The 17,600-nt window shown below is 37.8% G+C and overlaps 1 protein-coding gene across 1 annotated transcript; it reads left to right on the top strand.

Annotated features, from left to right (window-relative positions):
• The first annotated feature begins 3,460 nt into the window (after positions 1 to 3,460).
• LOC140240506 (uncharacterized) lies at positions 3,461 to 6,656 on the top strand. Its single transcript, XM_072320276.1, has 3 exons — positions 3,461 to 3,628; positions 4,873 to 5,042; positions 6,536 to 6,656. Exons 1-3 carry the CDS (start codon positions 3,461 to 3,463, stop codon positions 6,654 to 6,656), a joined length of 459 nt encoding a protein of 152 aa, XP_072176377.1.
• Positions 6,657 to 17,600: the final 10,944 nt, after the last annotated feature.

Below are 17,600 nucleotides of genomic sequence, written 5' to 3'. Positions count from 1 at the left end.
CCATCTCATAAGGATCGTGTGCAAACTAGAAATGGTCAAATAACTGGACAAAGAACTGAGAAGGGTCGTGTGCAAACTAGAAGTGATCAAATATCTTCTGTTGGTAGCTCATTACCTGATTATTCGAAAGGCTCATCCACGCGATTAATTGCATACCAAGTATAACAAACCGGTTACGTTCCTGACAAGTGAAAGCAAGTGGCACTCGTTATCAATTTTGAGATACACTTATATGCACCCCCCCCAAAAAAAAAAAAAAAAATGTTTTTGTTGTATCTAAACTGCAACGGCATTATCTTATAATCGATACAATCCCCTGTAAAGTCAACAAGCAGAGTCATACATTATGTTGATCAGATATTACATTTGTGGAGAAGTACAGAAGCAGAGGGAGGTCTTCCCTCAGAAGACATTAGATTACATTTTAACATGCATAGTTTGATCATTTCGTAACTTAACTTACCTTGAATCTTAAAATGCTAGTTATGTCCACTATCAAAGACTGGGCAAAAACTACCCATGATGCCAAGGAACTAAAAGTAAAAACAAAAAAGAAATGTTTTAGCGATTTCGAGTGAATTGCACGCGGCGCTTTTGGCGAGAAGGTCCTTCACTCGTGTCCTGCCACAAAGAGGGTGTCCTAGGCCTAGAAGAACACTTTACTCAATACAGGGCCCCTGTCCGTCCATAGCCAGTAGTCTCGATATGCATTGGTATCGGTCAGAAAGCTAACATAGTTAGTGTGACAGGACTTTGTATAGGTGTACGTTCGTTAAGTGACAGCCTAAGGTGAGAAGAGTTAGTGCATTCTAGGTGCATGCTAGTTACTATCATTATTATCGTTATTATTGTAGACAGTGGGTTATTATAATTACCAATTCAATTCAATTCACTTTATTTTCATTTTTCGACAAAAGCATATTATAGAAATCTTTTTTTTTTTGTAACAGCAGATAAGGTGCATATAAAACGGTGTAAGATGAAAAGAGTGTACAATAATATTGTATAACCCTACGATAATCATACATTGTCATAAAACTCAAGTGATCAGAGGGAAGTAAACAATATGCAAAATTCGAAAAATGAAGAGACCCACTGAAAAGACAAAGCTTGTAGCATGTGGGGCCCCTCAGAAGAAAAACATCAATTGAAAGCCCGGATATAATACTATCATTCGTTTGGCAATTTCTAGAGGCAACACAATAGTCACAAAAACACCAGCGTAGTCCAAAAGTATAAGAAATCAAGCTTTCCCTGATGTGCTTCCCTAAGTTGCTGGGCGGGAAAAAAAATCAAAATTTACTATATGACCCTTGGGCCTTTACAACCAACTTACGGAAACACATTTCAGGGGAAATTTTAAGCAAGTGTACATGAGAAAAGTGACTGAATCACAATAAAAATAATTAGGTTTAGAACATCTCTTCAATCCCATGTAAGTTCAAGTGTGTGGTTCCAATCATTATTTTAAGTGTGTCGTTCAAAGTATAGTGACCGGAGTTGCAAAATGCTTTGAGCACAACGTGATTTTGGAGGGGCGTCATATAAAATAAATACTACGTTGTCAGTTCCATTATACTCTCATCAATGCTGCCACCATCCTCGTTATATTTATTATTCTAATTCATACGTATCATTACTGTTATTACTATAATCATCAATATCATCATCGCGCTTAACTTAATTGAACTGCCTTACGGTACGAACCTTCAGACAATGGATGCCTCGTCTTCCTCATCATCGCTTATGTGCCGCGGACGAGTATGAAGTGCGACGATATGGCAGAACCACCTGGGTGTCTACGTCGGTGAACACGTCATCATTCGACGTCGCGACGTACATCGGGTTTCATCGATTGTTCAAATACATCCAGGGTCGAAATGAAGAAGGTATTTGAAAAGGCAGACATTTACTCTCTTTCCATCTGCACTGATGATTGGTTTTTGAAATGTCAAAACATTTGAGACTCTCTGGACATAATACGTCCTCAGTAGGGATTGCTTCCGGGAACCGGGCGTACCCTGTATGAAATCTATGGTAAATAAATCATATTAGGGAGGCACTGATGTACCTTTGCTGATGCAATTTAGTGTTTAAACGGCGAAGGAACCCGAACTGGGTGATTATGGTCGGATGTGGCCCAGGACGGTTATAGGAGGGCAACAAAGATTAGCCAGAAGTTCCCACACTCGGAACAGCACAGAAATCTCACAGAAACGCAAAAGCCAACCTCAAATTGAGAGACAGGCTTCAATATCTGGTCTTATCCGCGACGAAATGTGAGGTGTCTCAAAACAAAGTTAATTTGATTGATGTAAACCTGGCGCGTCATTAGCGCTTCATTATTCAAACAATCAAATATAACGAGTCTTACAGATTCGAAAAGTATGCAGGGATAAGTTGAAAACATGAATAATAGCCTCTGTTATTCATTCCTACGTTATGTCTTGTGATTATGGACGATGGAAATGCATCTTGATTGTTCATGCTTCATCTACCAAGTGGCCAAACTACAGCGTGCTCAAAACTCTGCTACTCGGATCCTCGGTGGAACGTCTCGCTTCTCCAACATACTGGCTACCAGTGTCTAAGGACAGAGTTTACAATTCTACTCCACAAATGAAAGGGTGCTGTTCGTTATTCCGAAGGTTCTATATTTCGAAGGTTCGTTAATCCGAAACACGCAAATTCCCTATACCTAGAGGGTCATTAATCCGAAAATGAAAAAAAGGTTCGTTAATCAGAACATTTGTGGCGTTATTCCGAAGATTTGTTCATCCGAAAATGAAATTCGAAAACCGAACGTTCGGAATAACGAATCTTCGGACTGAAGAGCCTTCGGAATAACGAACCTTCGGAATAACGAGCTGTAACCCAAATGAAAAATAGTGCATTAATTCTTTGGCTCCAAAATATTCAGAAAACCTGGTCTCAGAATATGCTCCTCGCAGAAATCGCAGAAATATTAACAGTCGAAAGAACAATTTCAACTGAACTGCAGCCACATTTCTTTGGAATGCTCTTCAAGTGAGGCTCCGATCAGCAGAGTCCATAGAAACATCTAAAAAGCATCTGAAGTCATTATGTTCGCATCTTATTTTGGCTGAATATTTGTTGGAATTTTATCATATCTATATCTTTCTTCTTTGATATGTACAGTTGTATGTTATTCGCTCTATTTGTCCCTCTGGGCATCAGAATAGGAACCTTTCAATTGTTGTACTCAGTATTATCCGCAGACGCAATGAGAATGTGGCCGCATCATTAACTTACGGCTCAAGTAGGCAACATGGCAGGCTTTTTGAACCGGACAAAGTAAATGATTGATGGCAAAAAAATTTGTAATTGTCTTCGGAATAAAAACGAAAAATAAAAGAACCCTGCAGAATGTAATAACAATTATAGTATACGCATTTCTGTCCTCCATTCTGCACTTATCTCACCAGGTGCGCTAATTGTCATGGCCAAGCCTGTACGCACACGCGTGGACTTGGGGGTGGATGACATTGAAGCTGGTATTGACGCTGCTGCTACCTTCCCAGCGGCAGCGAGTTACGTTGTCTCGTTCTACGTACCTCACAAAGAAATCCACCGCTTGCAAGGCCTGCCGAGACCTCTGGATGAACGGGTAAGAAGGACAATGACTACTCTTGCAATTTGCTATTTTTAAAGTCCATGGCCTATTTTTTTCTGACGAAAAAGGAAGAAAGACATCAAAAGAGATCACATCTTTGGTTGACCTCTCCCCCTCAAAAAATAAAAGCAAAAAAGATAGTATATGTATTCTACTACATCCCAGAATTTGTTTGTTTGTTTGTTTGTTTTTAAATAGGAACACTAAATTCCATGGTCAGATGGGATTCAAAGGAAAGTTAAAAAGAAATTCGAAAAAAAAAACGGTGAAATACTCTTTACGATGACTCAAAACTAAAAGTTTGCTATTCTATTGAGTCCCATGTTTCAGGAAACTGTAGTATCAGCCCAATTCAAATATGCCAATTGAACGAAGAGGTAATGTTATCGACCCACAAATTTTCTTCTAGTATGTACAAATATCAGGGAGAAAATATTAATCTTTACAACAACGAAAAAAAAAAGTCTTTATAGCTCGGTAATCACAGCTGTGCATGGTTTGATGCAATCAATTGGGATTGGATTCACGAAGTTTAGTGGGGTGAAAACTTGTAGGGAAGTAATGTGGGGCGAGTCCTTTGAGGCGCTGACCTCATCTAATTTGCATATGTACTTGCGAGTGATGCTGTTATTTCTTGGAAACAGGTGGAACGTTATAGAATGTCGTAACTTTCGTATTATGTCACGCTGTGTCAGGCAACATAACTGTCTTTAAGACTGAGCTAACAGTTCTGTATAGCAGGTCCGTGTGTGAAGGAAAAGGTGAACGCTTGTTCTCTCGTTCCTACACACCAGGGGCCCGTTGCATAAAAGTTACAATTATGGTAACTTTGCCATCCAGTGGTAACTACCATGGCAACAATACTCAACAGCCAATCAAAATCAAGAATTCCATGGAAGTTACCATTGGATGGCAAAGTTACCATAATTGTAACTTTTATGCAACGGGCCCCAGATAATGGAATACTTTTGTTGCCCTTGTCATTTTATTAAAAACATTTCTCTATTTTCTTTGATATCGTTTGAAGGCTTGTTTGTTAAACCTATATTGTCAGTTCAATTTCTCTAACAAAAATCGAAAAAAAAAAATATCGCCCAAAACTTAAGTTGTGTTCTTTCCATCATCAAACACTCTCCCCCACCCCCCTAAAAAACAACAACAACCACAACAACAACTTTACACATGATTTAAGAATTCTGTATCCTAACACCAATTTGTGTTTTTGTTTTCCATTTAAGATATACATTCATCACGAAGAACCCGGAATCTACTATGCCCTGACGTTCGGCGGTTTTCCCATCGGGAGCCGAGTGTACGAACAGGTCCGCGCGTTCCCGAATATCCTTTCGGTCTCTCTTCGGAACGCAACAAACGTCTTCGAGTCCATTTCCGTTGACGTCTTTGACTCGTAAGTGTAGTCGGAATTGCAAGGAACGCGGTTTCACCCATACTACTATTAAAAAAAAAAATGTACCCAGATGCACAGAATAAGAACGAGAAATTAAAACGCAGCCATAACATCTTACTTTTCGTGTATAAACCAATTAAGTAGACCGGGCCCGTCGTTTTCCGCCTGTATTCAGAGAGCGTATTAAGTTTCATTCATTCATTTATTCATTGATTCATTGATTCATTGATTCATTCATTCATTCATTCATTCAATTTTATTTCATTTCATTCATTTCATTTCCAATAAAGTATGCAATTGCAAAGAAACGTTCGAATATACGTAATTACACAAAATCAATACAAAATTTTAATCATGGAAAATATTATGAATTGAAATGCACGTGGTTTTTTTTTCAAACGACATATCAAAGTCAAAATTGATCGGAAATGGAAGGGACTGCTAAAAATTAGATCTTGTATTTTGCAGTCTCCCCTTAAACAATTAGGATCCTACTAATTACCAATTGCTGAACTAACAAAACTATGCAAAATACAGTTGAAAAAGAAAAAGGCAAAAGAAAGGTTTCGCGTAGTAGGAATAATAGGAAGAGGCTGATTGAAGGTGCACTATCAGTGACTATACATGTGTTAAAACTCGTCAAATCCACGGGGAAGGTACATGTAGTTGCATAATTTCATCGTCTTGCCATTTTTTTACGTCGAAATCACTGAATTCCACTACGTACACCATATCGGAGAAAAAAATAGATTTATTGATTTCATCTTCATAAAATCAAAGAGAAATTTGTCCTTTCGAGAGAGAAGTGGGAGGTTTTGCTGAATGCGTTGCCAAAGAAATAGTCATGAGAAAGTTTACCTGTTAGTCTTGGTTTCTTAGGGAAGATGTAGTGAGAAGTTCATGATTTTGACTTTCAGAAAAATTGCATGCACAGCATGTATTTTACAATTCATAATTTAGTATTATCCTATACTCGCCGGAATCCTGTAGTTATGGAGAGTTACAGAGCATGAAGTAAAATCAAACGAACAATGAAATACGTACGTTATTCACCATTTATGTGATTACTCAGTTGATTGTGGCCTTGACTTAAGTGTTTTATATCTGTTATACTTGTACCAATAATTGTGAACCCTGACGAATAGAAGAGACCGACCAACATGAAAAAAAAAAACAATTCTACGAACGAAATTTGAAAGATGTTGATATGAGTCGTACAACTACAGTATCATAAATCCACAAGACTTGAAAATGCATTTTGATATAAGTTAGCCAAAGTTTACCGCCAACCCCCGATTTCGCAACTTTGACGTTGTGCTCAAGATATACTTCATTGTGGTTATTTGATGAATAACACATTCCTCTTCACATGATATTCTTTGTTATCTTTCCGTTTCTTAACACTCACAATAATTATTGTAATTTAGCCTGGCAAATCACAAGCTAATCTTTCTGTTGTCAAACTCCTCTTTCTCTTCCCGTCTACGATGCAGTCCGATGAAGTTGACCAATCGCCACAATGAAATACTTGTCCCCGCGAGATCGACGAATCGCACGAGACAGTGGTGTACCGACGGGGTGGAGGCGGCGGCGAGGGAACATACCAAGCAGTGATAGGGTCAAAAATCGAGAGGGGACAATGTGATAGGGGTGATCAGAAACGAGAATGGAGTAGGCCTATCGAGTACAACACAAAGTTGAGCAACCAAAGTATCTTTTCCCAACCCGGTATCCCGCTCATCACGGAAAATATATACTAGTACATCGGTTCTTGAATGAATGAATGAATGAATGAATGAATGAATGAATGAATGAATGAATGAATGAATGAATGAATGAATGAATATGTAAATGAATGAATGAATGAATATGTAAATGAATGAATGAATGAATGAATGAATGAATGAATGAATGAATGAATGAATGAACGAATGAATGAGTGAGTCCATAAATATAATGGATAAATGATAAAATGGAAAGTGGTGACATTATTACACAATCTGCAACTATCCAGAGACCCGTTAGAAGCTTTTGCTCCTTATCAAGAATCGAAAAAAAAAAATTATGTTATTCCAGTGTAATTCCACTGAATAAGCGATGATCAGCAATGATAACCATACTTCATGCCCCGAGACCTGGCGAGTATAAGTTAATTTCACGTCACCTGGTTGAGAGTTTAGAAAAACCATTCAACACATTGTACACCTCTTGTACATTTAATCTTGTGTACTTCTGACCTGTAGAAAATGCTGCGATTACTAGTTTAATCTATCAAACCCCGAATTCACAAAACAGAATACAGTTATGCCATCAGAATAACCGGTCCAATACGTTTTAGCTGCCACAATAAGTATTGCAGGAAAACTGGTTTTCACGATTGTTTGTGTGAAGCGACGGTGATAATTTTCATAAGGATAGGGCGGAATGTTAGCGCTATGCGGAACTACAATGTGATTACAATTGATGGATTTTACTGAACACTGATGACCATATTATTGATTGGTGTGTAAAATTGCACAAATGCTTTGATATTCGAGAGACTAATAAACGTATCATCAGTCAAGATTCCCCGAAATATTTCTGACGTCTGGTTGTGTCCGCTCTGTGTACGTATATACGTCGTATGGCGACATGTCAATGGTATCAAAAGTGTAAAATTCAGTGCGCCCTCTAGCATGTAAGACCCTACAGCGACTGTCGGAAGAGCTCCTGAATGTTACAAAGCTTCAGAGACACTTGTGACGGTTGTGGGCTTTGCACTCCGCATAGAGAAACGGTTTGACTGACCTCCAACTGAAAAAGACTCATGTCGTGATATTCTAAGTTTAAACGTTTATCTATATTATTAGCTATTATCTCGACGATGATGTCCTATTTTCAGGTGCAAAATTACCTTTATGATATGATAACGATTTTCATCGTCATTGCTATATTCTTCTTCTTCCTTTTCTTCCCTTTTATTGTTATTTTTGCTATCATTGTTATTATTATCATTGTTATTGTTATTATCATTAATATCATTATTATTATTGTTCATCATTATCATCATCATCATCATTTTGAGCATTATTGTTGTTATCAATATAATTTTCATTATTTTGAGGCCTACCACCGTTAATAGCAAGGTTACGTGCACTTTACGCATTCTGTCCCTGAAACACCACTTGGTACACAATTCAACACTATAACATATTACAATATTTCACACTCCGACAGTTGTGGCTCCGTTGACGCCCTTCCCCACGTGTTTGACGAGTAATTAGTGAACGAGTTAAAGGAAGTGGTGGTAAATTTCCCCCCGACGTGGGTCCATCGATTAATGAACCCGACGGAGGGTTGTCCGTTAATGAGCACCCTGCCTAGGCCGACAAACTTGATCAAGATGTCCCGGCCATGTGTTCCACCAGCCGTACACGCATGAAATGAAATAATATAGTTTATAATAACGATCTTGTAGGGGGCATTGCAGTGGCAATTATGGCTAAACTGACTTTCAGTCGGAGGACCCGAGTTCGAATCCAGGTCCAGCACTTACTTCTTTGGACAAAATATTTTTACCCACAATGTCCCTCTCGACCCCGGTGAATAAATTGGTACTTGGCAACGACAGAGCAGTGATAATGGCAATGCCCTCTGCTAACAGTACCAACACTGATGACGCTATACCCTTGAACAGAAGACAATATTGTTATATTATCATTTGAAATAAAAAGAAGAAGAAGAAGAGAATATTACGTGTGACGATGAATCACGGGGTTTGACAAAAAAAGAAAACATGTTGAGGTGGGGTATTTTCAATCTAGCTATTTTTTTCTTTTTAATTCAATATTTCGAGGTGTGTGTGTGTGTGTGCGTGCGTGTGTGTGTGTGTGTGCGTGTGTGTGTGTGTGTGTGTGTGATGTTTGTTGTTATTTTCTGCACTTGAGCTGTGGAGGGATTAATTTCTTTAGTAGATAACCTTTGTGTTGCTATGGCAACTGAGGACCCATCACCACCTGTTGTCATTGTTGGCAGGAAGAGTTGGTCTTCCGTTGGCATTCCATTCACGACCATGTATCCACTATACAGATTATTAGTCATATGGCATTATTTTGAATGCGGTGGACGATACCAGGCTGTAATGCTTGATACGGTTCAGATTACAGCAGAACAAACATGACCAATGCGCATATAAAATTATCATACATTCAATGCATGCAACATTATGATGTGTAGATAAAATAATGTCCCTGGTTTTTGTGTTTTTCCAAAGAAGAAAATCATAATTTTCATACTGCAAATCAAATTATTGTGTACAGAATCATCGCGTTTAAAGAACTGTTACTTGGAATGGCAGATGTTATGTTGCTAGATTATCGCTCATTATTACGGCATATTGTTGTGATAATAGTTTTGTATACACACCAATCGTCTGACGATGACATAATCAACTCATCTTACTATTTTGCATAAGTGACTGCTGCGGATATTGCTGTTTCGTGGATATCACAAGAGACGCTTAAAATGCAATAACTTGTCCAAATCCAAGATTATGCCCGATATTCATGGCATATTCTTTACAGAAGAAATCCACCAACAAAATAAAATAAATTTCTAAAGAAAGAGAAAAATATTCCCTACGGAACGATTCAAAAATGACAAAAATCGGATATGAAAGTAGGAAGATATGGCATTTTGAAATTTCACTTTTTTTTCGGAAAACATTTCTTTCCTAGTCCTTATGAACATTCAGATGAACGAGTTGATGATGTCATACCTTCACAACTTTTCATGTTTGTTATTAATCAATTTCGAGGGAAAAAATAGCTAATACAAGTAAAACAATGTTTCCATTCATTTTAAGTGGTTTTAGGACTAGTTTTATACTATACAGCTGAAATATGAGATTTTTGACATCGTCAACTTGCTGATTTGCATATTCATAAGAACTGGTCAAGAAATGTTTCCCCCCCCCCAAAAAAAAAAAAAGAAAATGTGAAATTTCAAAATGGCATATCGTCCTTTGTTATTTCTTACCCGATTTTGGTCATTTTTGTATCGTTCTCCATAGGGAATAATTATTTTCTCTTTCCTTTAAAGTTTATTTATTTTTGGAGTGGATTTCCTCTTTGACCATTTTACCGTTACATTGTATTTGCTAAAGATGGCACGGAGATTCACTTAACCGACGGCTCACGCAGACAGCATACAGTCGGCTCGCCATCATCAGATTTAGCGATCGGAGGACGTGTGTTGGCAAGAGTATTTCATGAAGTGTGTACCAAATAAGAGTTACAAGAAACAAACAGCTGCGGATGCCTATATTCTTAGCGCTACATGATTCACACGCACACATCATCCCTCATTAGCTCGAACTGAATGACGATTTTCATGTTTAACATTCGCTTTGTTGTGTGTCTGGGCTTCTTTTTCTGTGTGTGTGTTTTGTTGTTGTTGTTGTTGTTTTTGTTTTGTTTTTTTTTGGGGGGGGGGAGATGATGGGGTTGGGGTGCAAAATTAATTTCTGGAGACCGGATATTCAACATTCCTAAAAGACACGGGGAAGTGACTAAAAGCGTCGCTTATAACGCGAATTGTTTCCTGAAGCACTATCCAAAAAAGTTTCATGTGATATGTATGCACTGTTATTATAGTCTCAATTCTGTCCTTTACTAACATAGAGTAGTATCACTATTTCCATGACTACTATTGACTATATTCTCAGTATTTGCTGAAGTAGGTGTATTGTGGTACGAGGTTAAAGTACTGTTATCAGTAGCAGCACCATTTGGAAATGTCATTTTTATGTAAATTTATGACTGTTATAAGCGGTACTAGTACTACTATAGCATATCTTTATCGTCATCATCAAGATCACCGACGTCGTCGTCGCCATCATTATCATTATCGTTATCATCCTGAATGTTTTTATTATCGCTGTTAGGCCTACATGTATATTTATTCTACAATCTTAGCACACAACATTATTTTTGATAAGCGTGTGCGGCTTGATGCCCCTCCCACATCCTCGACCTGGGCGTGTCCGATTGGACCCCAAAGAGCAACGCCCTTTTTCCACCTCTTGCCTCACACCCACCCCCCCCCCCCCCAATTTTTCGATTTTTCTTTGGCAACGATGAATATGATAACAGCGAAAAATCGTGTCTTTGGCAAAGATAGCGTATAAGTGAGCTATTAATCAAGGTCTTGCTTTAGGAAGCTTTATATTTGAAATGTTTGATCACCTCACGATTTTTTATTTTTTAATATAAACACGAGCACAAACCATCGTCTTGGAGTGTCAATTCAAATGATATCACATGCCATGTAGAAAAAAAAAGAAAAAAAAAAGGAAAGATGCAACGTTTAAGTATAATACACACTCACGCACACGCACAAATGGACACATATATAAACGCACATGCGTAAACTCACACACTCACAAACATCTTTGTCATGAATTGTAGAGAAAATGTCGTGCAGTCAAAGAAAGTTTGAAATAGATTGTTCGCTGTAAAATGGAGGTTTGTTTGCAGAGCACCCACGTAACTATTTGGTGTTGCTTTGTCCCTCACATAGCAATTATAATATAAACGGAGAAAAAACAAAAGAATATATGAAGATACTCAGTGGTAAAGACAATATTAATTTCATCTAAGATCAAGATCCGTAAAGGTTACAATTACAATCGTGCTATGTTTCTTGAAAATGTAAACACCCAGTTGAAAAGTGCACTTTATTTTTTTAAACTAATATGCAATAGATTTTATTTTGATTAAAAAAACTGTCATGACCGATCGTGGTTATGGGGTAGATGTAGGCCCCTATGTAGGATTTTTGTGAAAGGGTGGCTGAATGCGTATTCTATAAAACTGTGAAGATTTTATGATGAGCGGTGGACTGAAAATGCATTTTGGGGTGCATTTAGGCAGAGGTAATATAGACAGATTCCGCTGCCCAAACTGTAGCGAAGAGCCAGACAGTAATGCAATGTCTTCTGATTAAATGACTTCGATATTTGTTTCATCTCTCTGTTTATTCAAATTTGAAATTGGCCTATCCCTTTCTTCAGGTTCATCCTGTTTTTCAGCTGAGTCTCTTACGTACGCATTAACCTTTCCTATCAGCCGATAACTCTTCTTGAAATTGTTGAATTTGCTAAAACGAATGTTTGTGTTTGAGAGATAAAGTTTGTAGCCTATAGTCTATCATCGTGCAATACCACTGTTTGCTCTCGACAACTGCGCTATGATGGCTCATATATTTTATTGCGCATGTTTTGACTGCGCAATTCACAAACTATACTTTGGGGTCAAGCCACGTTAACAACACAAATATAATCCCAATGACGCCCTATATGTTCCCCTCTCAAAAGAAAGCATCAGCACACCAAAATCATAATTTGATAGACAACCGATCACTGTCGAAGTTTGTCAGAAGGTCAGTCACAGCTCGAGACCCCGAACGCGGGAAAGAAGAAGGGAGTCGCAAATTTCCTGCCATTTACTCGCTGTCTTTGTGGTTAGCGCCTGCCCAGGAATTTAGTCACGCTCAAGTGCAAGGCGATACTCATATAATAATTCCTCCTCCAATGGGGCAGGTGCCACGGGACTGCCGTAGAAGAGGCGGGTCCGATTCTCTGTAACTTTGTTTGTTTGTTTTTTTTTTCTTAACTCCGCGAGGAAAGATTTCGAATTTGGTTGACAGATAATCTATTAATAAAGTCTCAGGAAAGAAAAGACAATGACTTGATGCGTTTTGAGGCGATTTTAATGAGATGAATCCTCCTTAAGAGAGAGAGAGAGAGAGAAAAAAAAGAGGAAGGCCGAGAAAGAGATAGGGAGAGAGAGAGGGGGGGGGGGGATCTCCAGTATCAGAATTTGAGCTGTCGCTTGTTCTAAGCTAGTGCATGGCCAAACTGGAAATGGAAAATTAACAACACCTCTGCATCATGCCTTCAAATTCAATTTCTTTTGACAATTTTTTTTTGTTCTCTTGTAGAAGCCTGAAACGCATTTTATAATATACACAAAGAAAGGATTGTGTTGTCAAACAAGATGTTAGTTTAAATAAAAAGTATATTACTTTATTAATGTCAATGCCAAAAAAAAAATGTCATGTAAATTTAGCACAAAGTATTGTAACATTTCAGGGATATCTTTTTTTTTTTCTGTCATGACAAATTGAGAATTTTTGTTAATGTCTTAATCATTCAACTAACATTTTAGTTGAGAGAAGTTGAAGCTCAAATTGAAGTTTAGGCAGGGTAATTTATTTCATTGATTTACAGTAAGACGAAAAGAAAATTGAGAACGAAGAAATGAATTGATATTCTTGCACCAAAACTGTTTTTTTTTTCACTTTCTTTGTCAAACTAATTTAAAATATAATTTCAACGACAATGATGATAACATGACTATTACTTTTACAACATTGGAATAGCGGAAATCTATCTTAAAAGACGGCAGACAAAATTAAACTAGGCTGATTTAATTGGATTAATTAAGCTGATTTAATTAGATGCTTCAGGTAGAAAAAAAAAATAAACTTCGCGTGTCAATCGCACGTCCGACACGATTTGCGACATTTGTTTCACACAAGCCATAAAGTGCACTTGACTTGATAGTGTTCCCTCCTGCAAAGCGTGCTTGATTAGCACCGTCACCTCACCATCACAAAAAAAAAAAGGATAAAAAATATGGAAAGGTCATATCGGAATCTTTGCTCGTGTGCTGGGTAAAGAAGTGCATTGTATTGGAATGAGATGAAAGCAACAAAAAGTAAAGCCCCAAATAGCTTAACATTTCGCGGAAATGGTCATTAAAGAGGCAAGAGTGAGCACGAAAAAAATGAAAACGTAGCTACAGTTGCAATTTGTTTCTTGTTTTCCTCGCCAGATGTGTACAAATTGTTGCTCACCAGAGGGCTAGAGTTCATTATTAGGTTACATGCGAGGAAGGCTCACTTGCGACAAAGTGGAAACTACGATATTAACTCAGTTATGATTTCGACCGGTAATTGAAATGACTCAGTGTAAGCCGAGTCGCTCTAATGATTTATTTACCCTTTTTCCAAGTGTTTTTTCTTCTTCTTTTTTTCTTTGTTCGAATAATCTCCGTCCCTCTTTCTGTTTCTTTCTGTGACTTTTCACCTGTACGAAATATGAAGATTTTGGTATGTCGTGCAACCTTGCCATGCTAAAGGATGTAATTACAAAACAAACAACAAAAAAAAAAAAAAAACACAATCACAAGCGCATCACTGAATTCGCCTTTTGTCTTACAGTAAGAACAGTAGGATTATATTGAACAGGACGTCTGTCCCCGCGAGTTTACTCTCTTACAGACTGTGACAGACAAATCACATCCCATTCCATAATCAAATTATCTGATTGACATCATTGCCAACTTCCTTTATTTGCTTATCACTATACCTAGTACTTGTCACCATGTCGGTATCCCCCCCCCCCCCACCACAGCCGCCGACTCTTCTTTCTTTGACTTGAGAGATCATGACTGTATAGTCAAGACCCCTACTTTTGTAGGTCCAGTGTCAGTTTCGGTTTGTTTAATTAATCATATGCAAATGGCCAATCAAAAATCACGTTCTCATCAAATTAAGATACTAATACTGAACGGAATATGTTGTAATGACGTGCATACGAGAACACACATGAAAGAATCATATTTCAAGGTATAGATTGGAAGTATAAACCTCCATCACTAGGACGTTTATTTGACTGAGATAATGGCCTTGGGCGATATCGTTTTGTGCGTAATTTCTCTCTATTTTTTTTTCAAACTGAATGAACATAAAGATGAAATGATAACTTGAACGCCGCTATATACATACATAAAATATCTAAGCAAGATAACTTAAGGTGATATATCTGGAGGTACTTGTTCTACAAGTACCTTCTTGATATAACCAGACAGAGAAGTGGATACACAAAATATAGAGAGAACTTAAGAGAAGAGAAGAGAAGGGATCAAGTGTCAAGTAATTTGGAGCCATATCTTAATCATGTACAAAATTGACTTATACCTAAACGTTTGTTCTATGAACCTATAAAGTGAAGAATTATACGATAGGCAAAAGCACGATTATGATTTCCGGTTATGTTTTTTTTTTTTTGTGATATGAAAGTGGATGTGTTATTCGGGTGATACATTGCTGGGAGATTGATTGATTGATTGATGGATTGATTTATTGATTGATTGATTGATTGATTGATTGATTGATTGATTGATTGATTGATTGATTGATCGATTGATCGATCGATCGATTAATTGATTGATTGATTGATTCATTCATTGATTGATTGATTGATTGATTCATTCATTCATTCATTCTGCGAGATAACGAAGGAAAGCACTGCGACTAAGATCATCAGACGATGAGTTTCAGACGCCAGGTTAATGGTGTCCTAACGAGTTCTCTCCTACAATACATTTAGGACGACATGGCGACATGAATTGATTCTGGACCTTTGTTTACATTTTGATGAAGCCCGTTGGTCTCTCCGAGTGACGAAGGGTTGATCTTAACCTTTGTATTCTTTGCACCAAGTATCTGAACTTTTAACGATTGAAATTTTTTTTTTACCAGGAAAATGAATTTCAGCTCAACGTTGATGATATTCGACCTTGACTTTTGACTTTCCATTTTTGTCATTTCAGTCAGCTGATTGCTTATTTATTTCTATTCTCGTGATACCGAACAAAAATATTATTACAACCAGACCGTCCAAGCTAGAGAACAACATAAATTGATAACCCAAAGGACAGTGATTTCGCTATTCCCTAATTGTCAATTTATTTCCATCCTGTCCACAGAATGGTATCAGTGCTGGACAACCCCTAATGAAGTACACGACTGGAGTTAACATTGTTCGTGGAAAAGCACTGTGACCTATAATATGACTTTGACCATTAATCTTTGACAACTATCAATACTGGACATTCCTAGATTGAGTTACAACTGAACAAAACATATATAACCCAAATTCAGTGACCTTTGACCTGTAAATATTTTGTCCATAATCATTTACGCCCGCAGCACAGTTCAGGAATTTAGGAAGGAGGCAAGAGAACAACCAATCAGCTGTGATGGCGCTCTTTATGTAACAGTCTTTGCTACTTCCGATGCCAAGAGCGGAGCGCTCCACAACGGTGTGACAAAAATGTGCCAAAAAGCTGTCTTTGCGTCAAATTGCTGTACATGCAGTACACGGACAATGGAATATGAGCTGATCTCGAATCGACGACAAAACATTTTTATTCTTACCCTTTCTTACCGCTGAGCAGACTTTCGCCACTTTCATGCATCTTCACCCTACTTCATCCACTCCAAAACCCCGCAGTATCATGTCCGCAAAGTCAGTGCAACATGCGGGTGCCACATGTTGCCGTCTCTATAAGGGAAACCGGAAGTTAGAGCTCAATTCATTTAAGAGTAGCATTTTTTCATTGTATGACAGGATTCCATGATATTGCCATGAAAAAAAAAAATCATCTAAAAGATAATCCATCACTTTCTCCTTCACCAAGAGAACCGAGCTCAAGGGTTTTTATTCCATAATAAGTTTATTTAGACCAGGTAGCACACTGTACAAACAGTATTATAAGTTTGTTTGGGGTTATCTTTTTCTTTTATCGGACAGCGGACTGGTGACTGAAACAAATTGGCCATCACTATAATCGGTCAGTAACCTGCTGTATTCTTTTTGAAGGTCTAAACCATGACTCCACAGTTAACAATACATTGTATCATGCTTCTCGTCTGTTTACGTCATGATTTGTTTTCCCATGATAGATTTGCACAGCTCTCTCGATTGCGCATATTTCGACTTGCCAATCGAATGTCAGCCGAAATGTCATCCTGTACCTGCAGGTTTTATTATTCACTCTTGGCTGAATTTCACACTTGCCCCAAGAAAATGCCTATAAAATAATGACTCAAAGAAACCATTATGAGTTGTGCTCAATTAGATTTCTTTTTATCCTTCTCACCTTCTCCCGAACTATTTGGTTACTCGCTCAAAGTTCTCGGTACCATAATGGTTGCTAAATGACATCATCAACAGAACACATTATTCTAGGCCCTGTCATAAATGACAGTGTAACGGTGTACGTGTCTTTCCCGGTCATTCATTATCTGATGATAAGATGATCGTGACTATGTGTTACGTGTCGTCTGTTGTATTCACAGGCATAGGTAGGGCATGTGTGGAAGTCCAAAGGAGGATCCTTTTGCCTGTGTTTTACATAAATGCACATGTTCACCCAACAAAAAGGAAAGAAAGGTAAAATTACTCCCCCCCCCCACTATAAAAAATACACGATGAGTTTGTGTCTAATTCAAAACTGTATCATAAATAACACGCAGAAATAAAGCTGAACTGAACTGAACCCAACTGAACTAAACTATCCAAGTATAAACCAACTTGTTACTTGTTTGAATCCTAAAATTTTCAAGGGTTTCCTTCCTGCGTAAACTCCATTCAAAATTCCATAAAAGTAGACTTCAGTTTCATCACTTGCAAATGCCGAAAATTTTGCAAATCTAGGCAGAAACATA

Source organism: Diadema setosum, chromosome 17, assembly GCF_964275005.1.
Source record: "Diadema setosum chromosome 17, eeDiaSeto1, whole genome shotgun sequence".
In the NCBI taxonomy this organism is placed as follows: Eukaryota; Metazoa; Echinodermata; class Echinoidea; order Diadematoida; family Diadematidae; genus Diadema; species Diadema setosum.
Note: the sequence above shows the minus strand (reverse complement) of the source record. Positions and strands in the feature narration are given on the sequence as shown.

Coding starts and splice junctions, on each gene's coding strand:
- LOC140240506 (XM_072320276.1), top strand. CDS start 3,461: ATGGCCAAGCCTGTACGCACACGCGTGGACTTGGGGGTGGATGACATT. Junction 3,629..4,872: donor CGAGACCTCTGGATGAACGG/GTAAGAAGGACA, acceptor TTTCCATTTAAG/ATATACATTCATCACGAAGA. Junction 5,043..6,535: donor TCCGTTGACGTCTTTGACTC/GTAAGTGTAGTC, acceptor TCTACGATGCAG/TCCGATGAAGTTGACCAATC.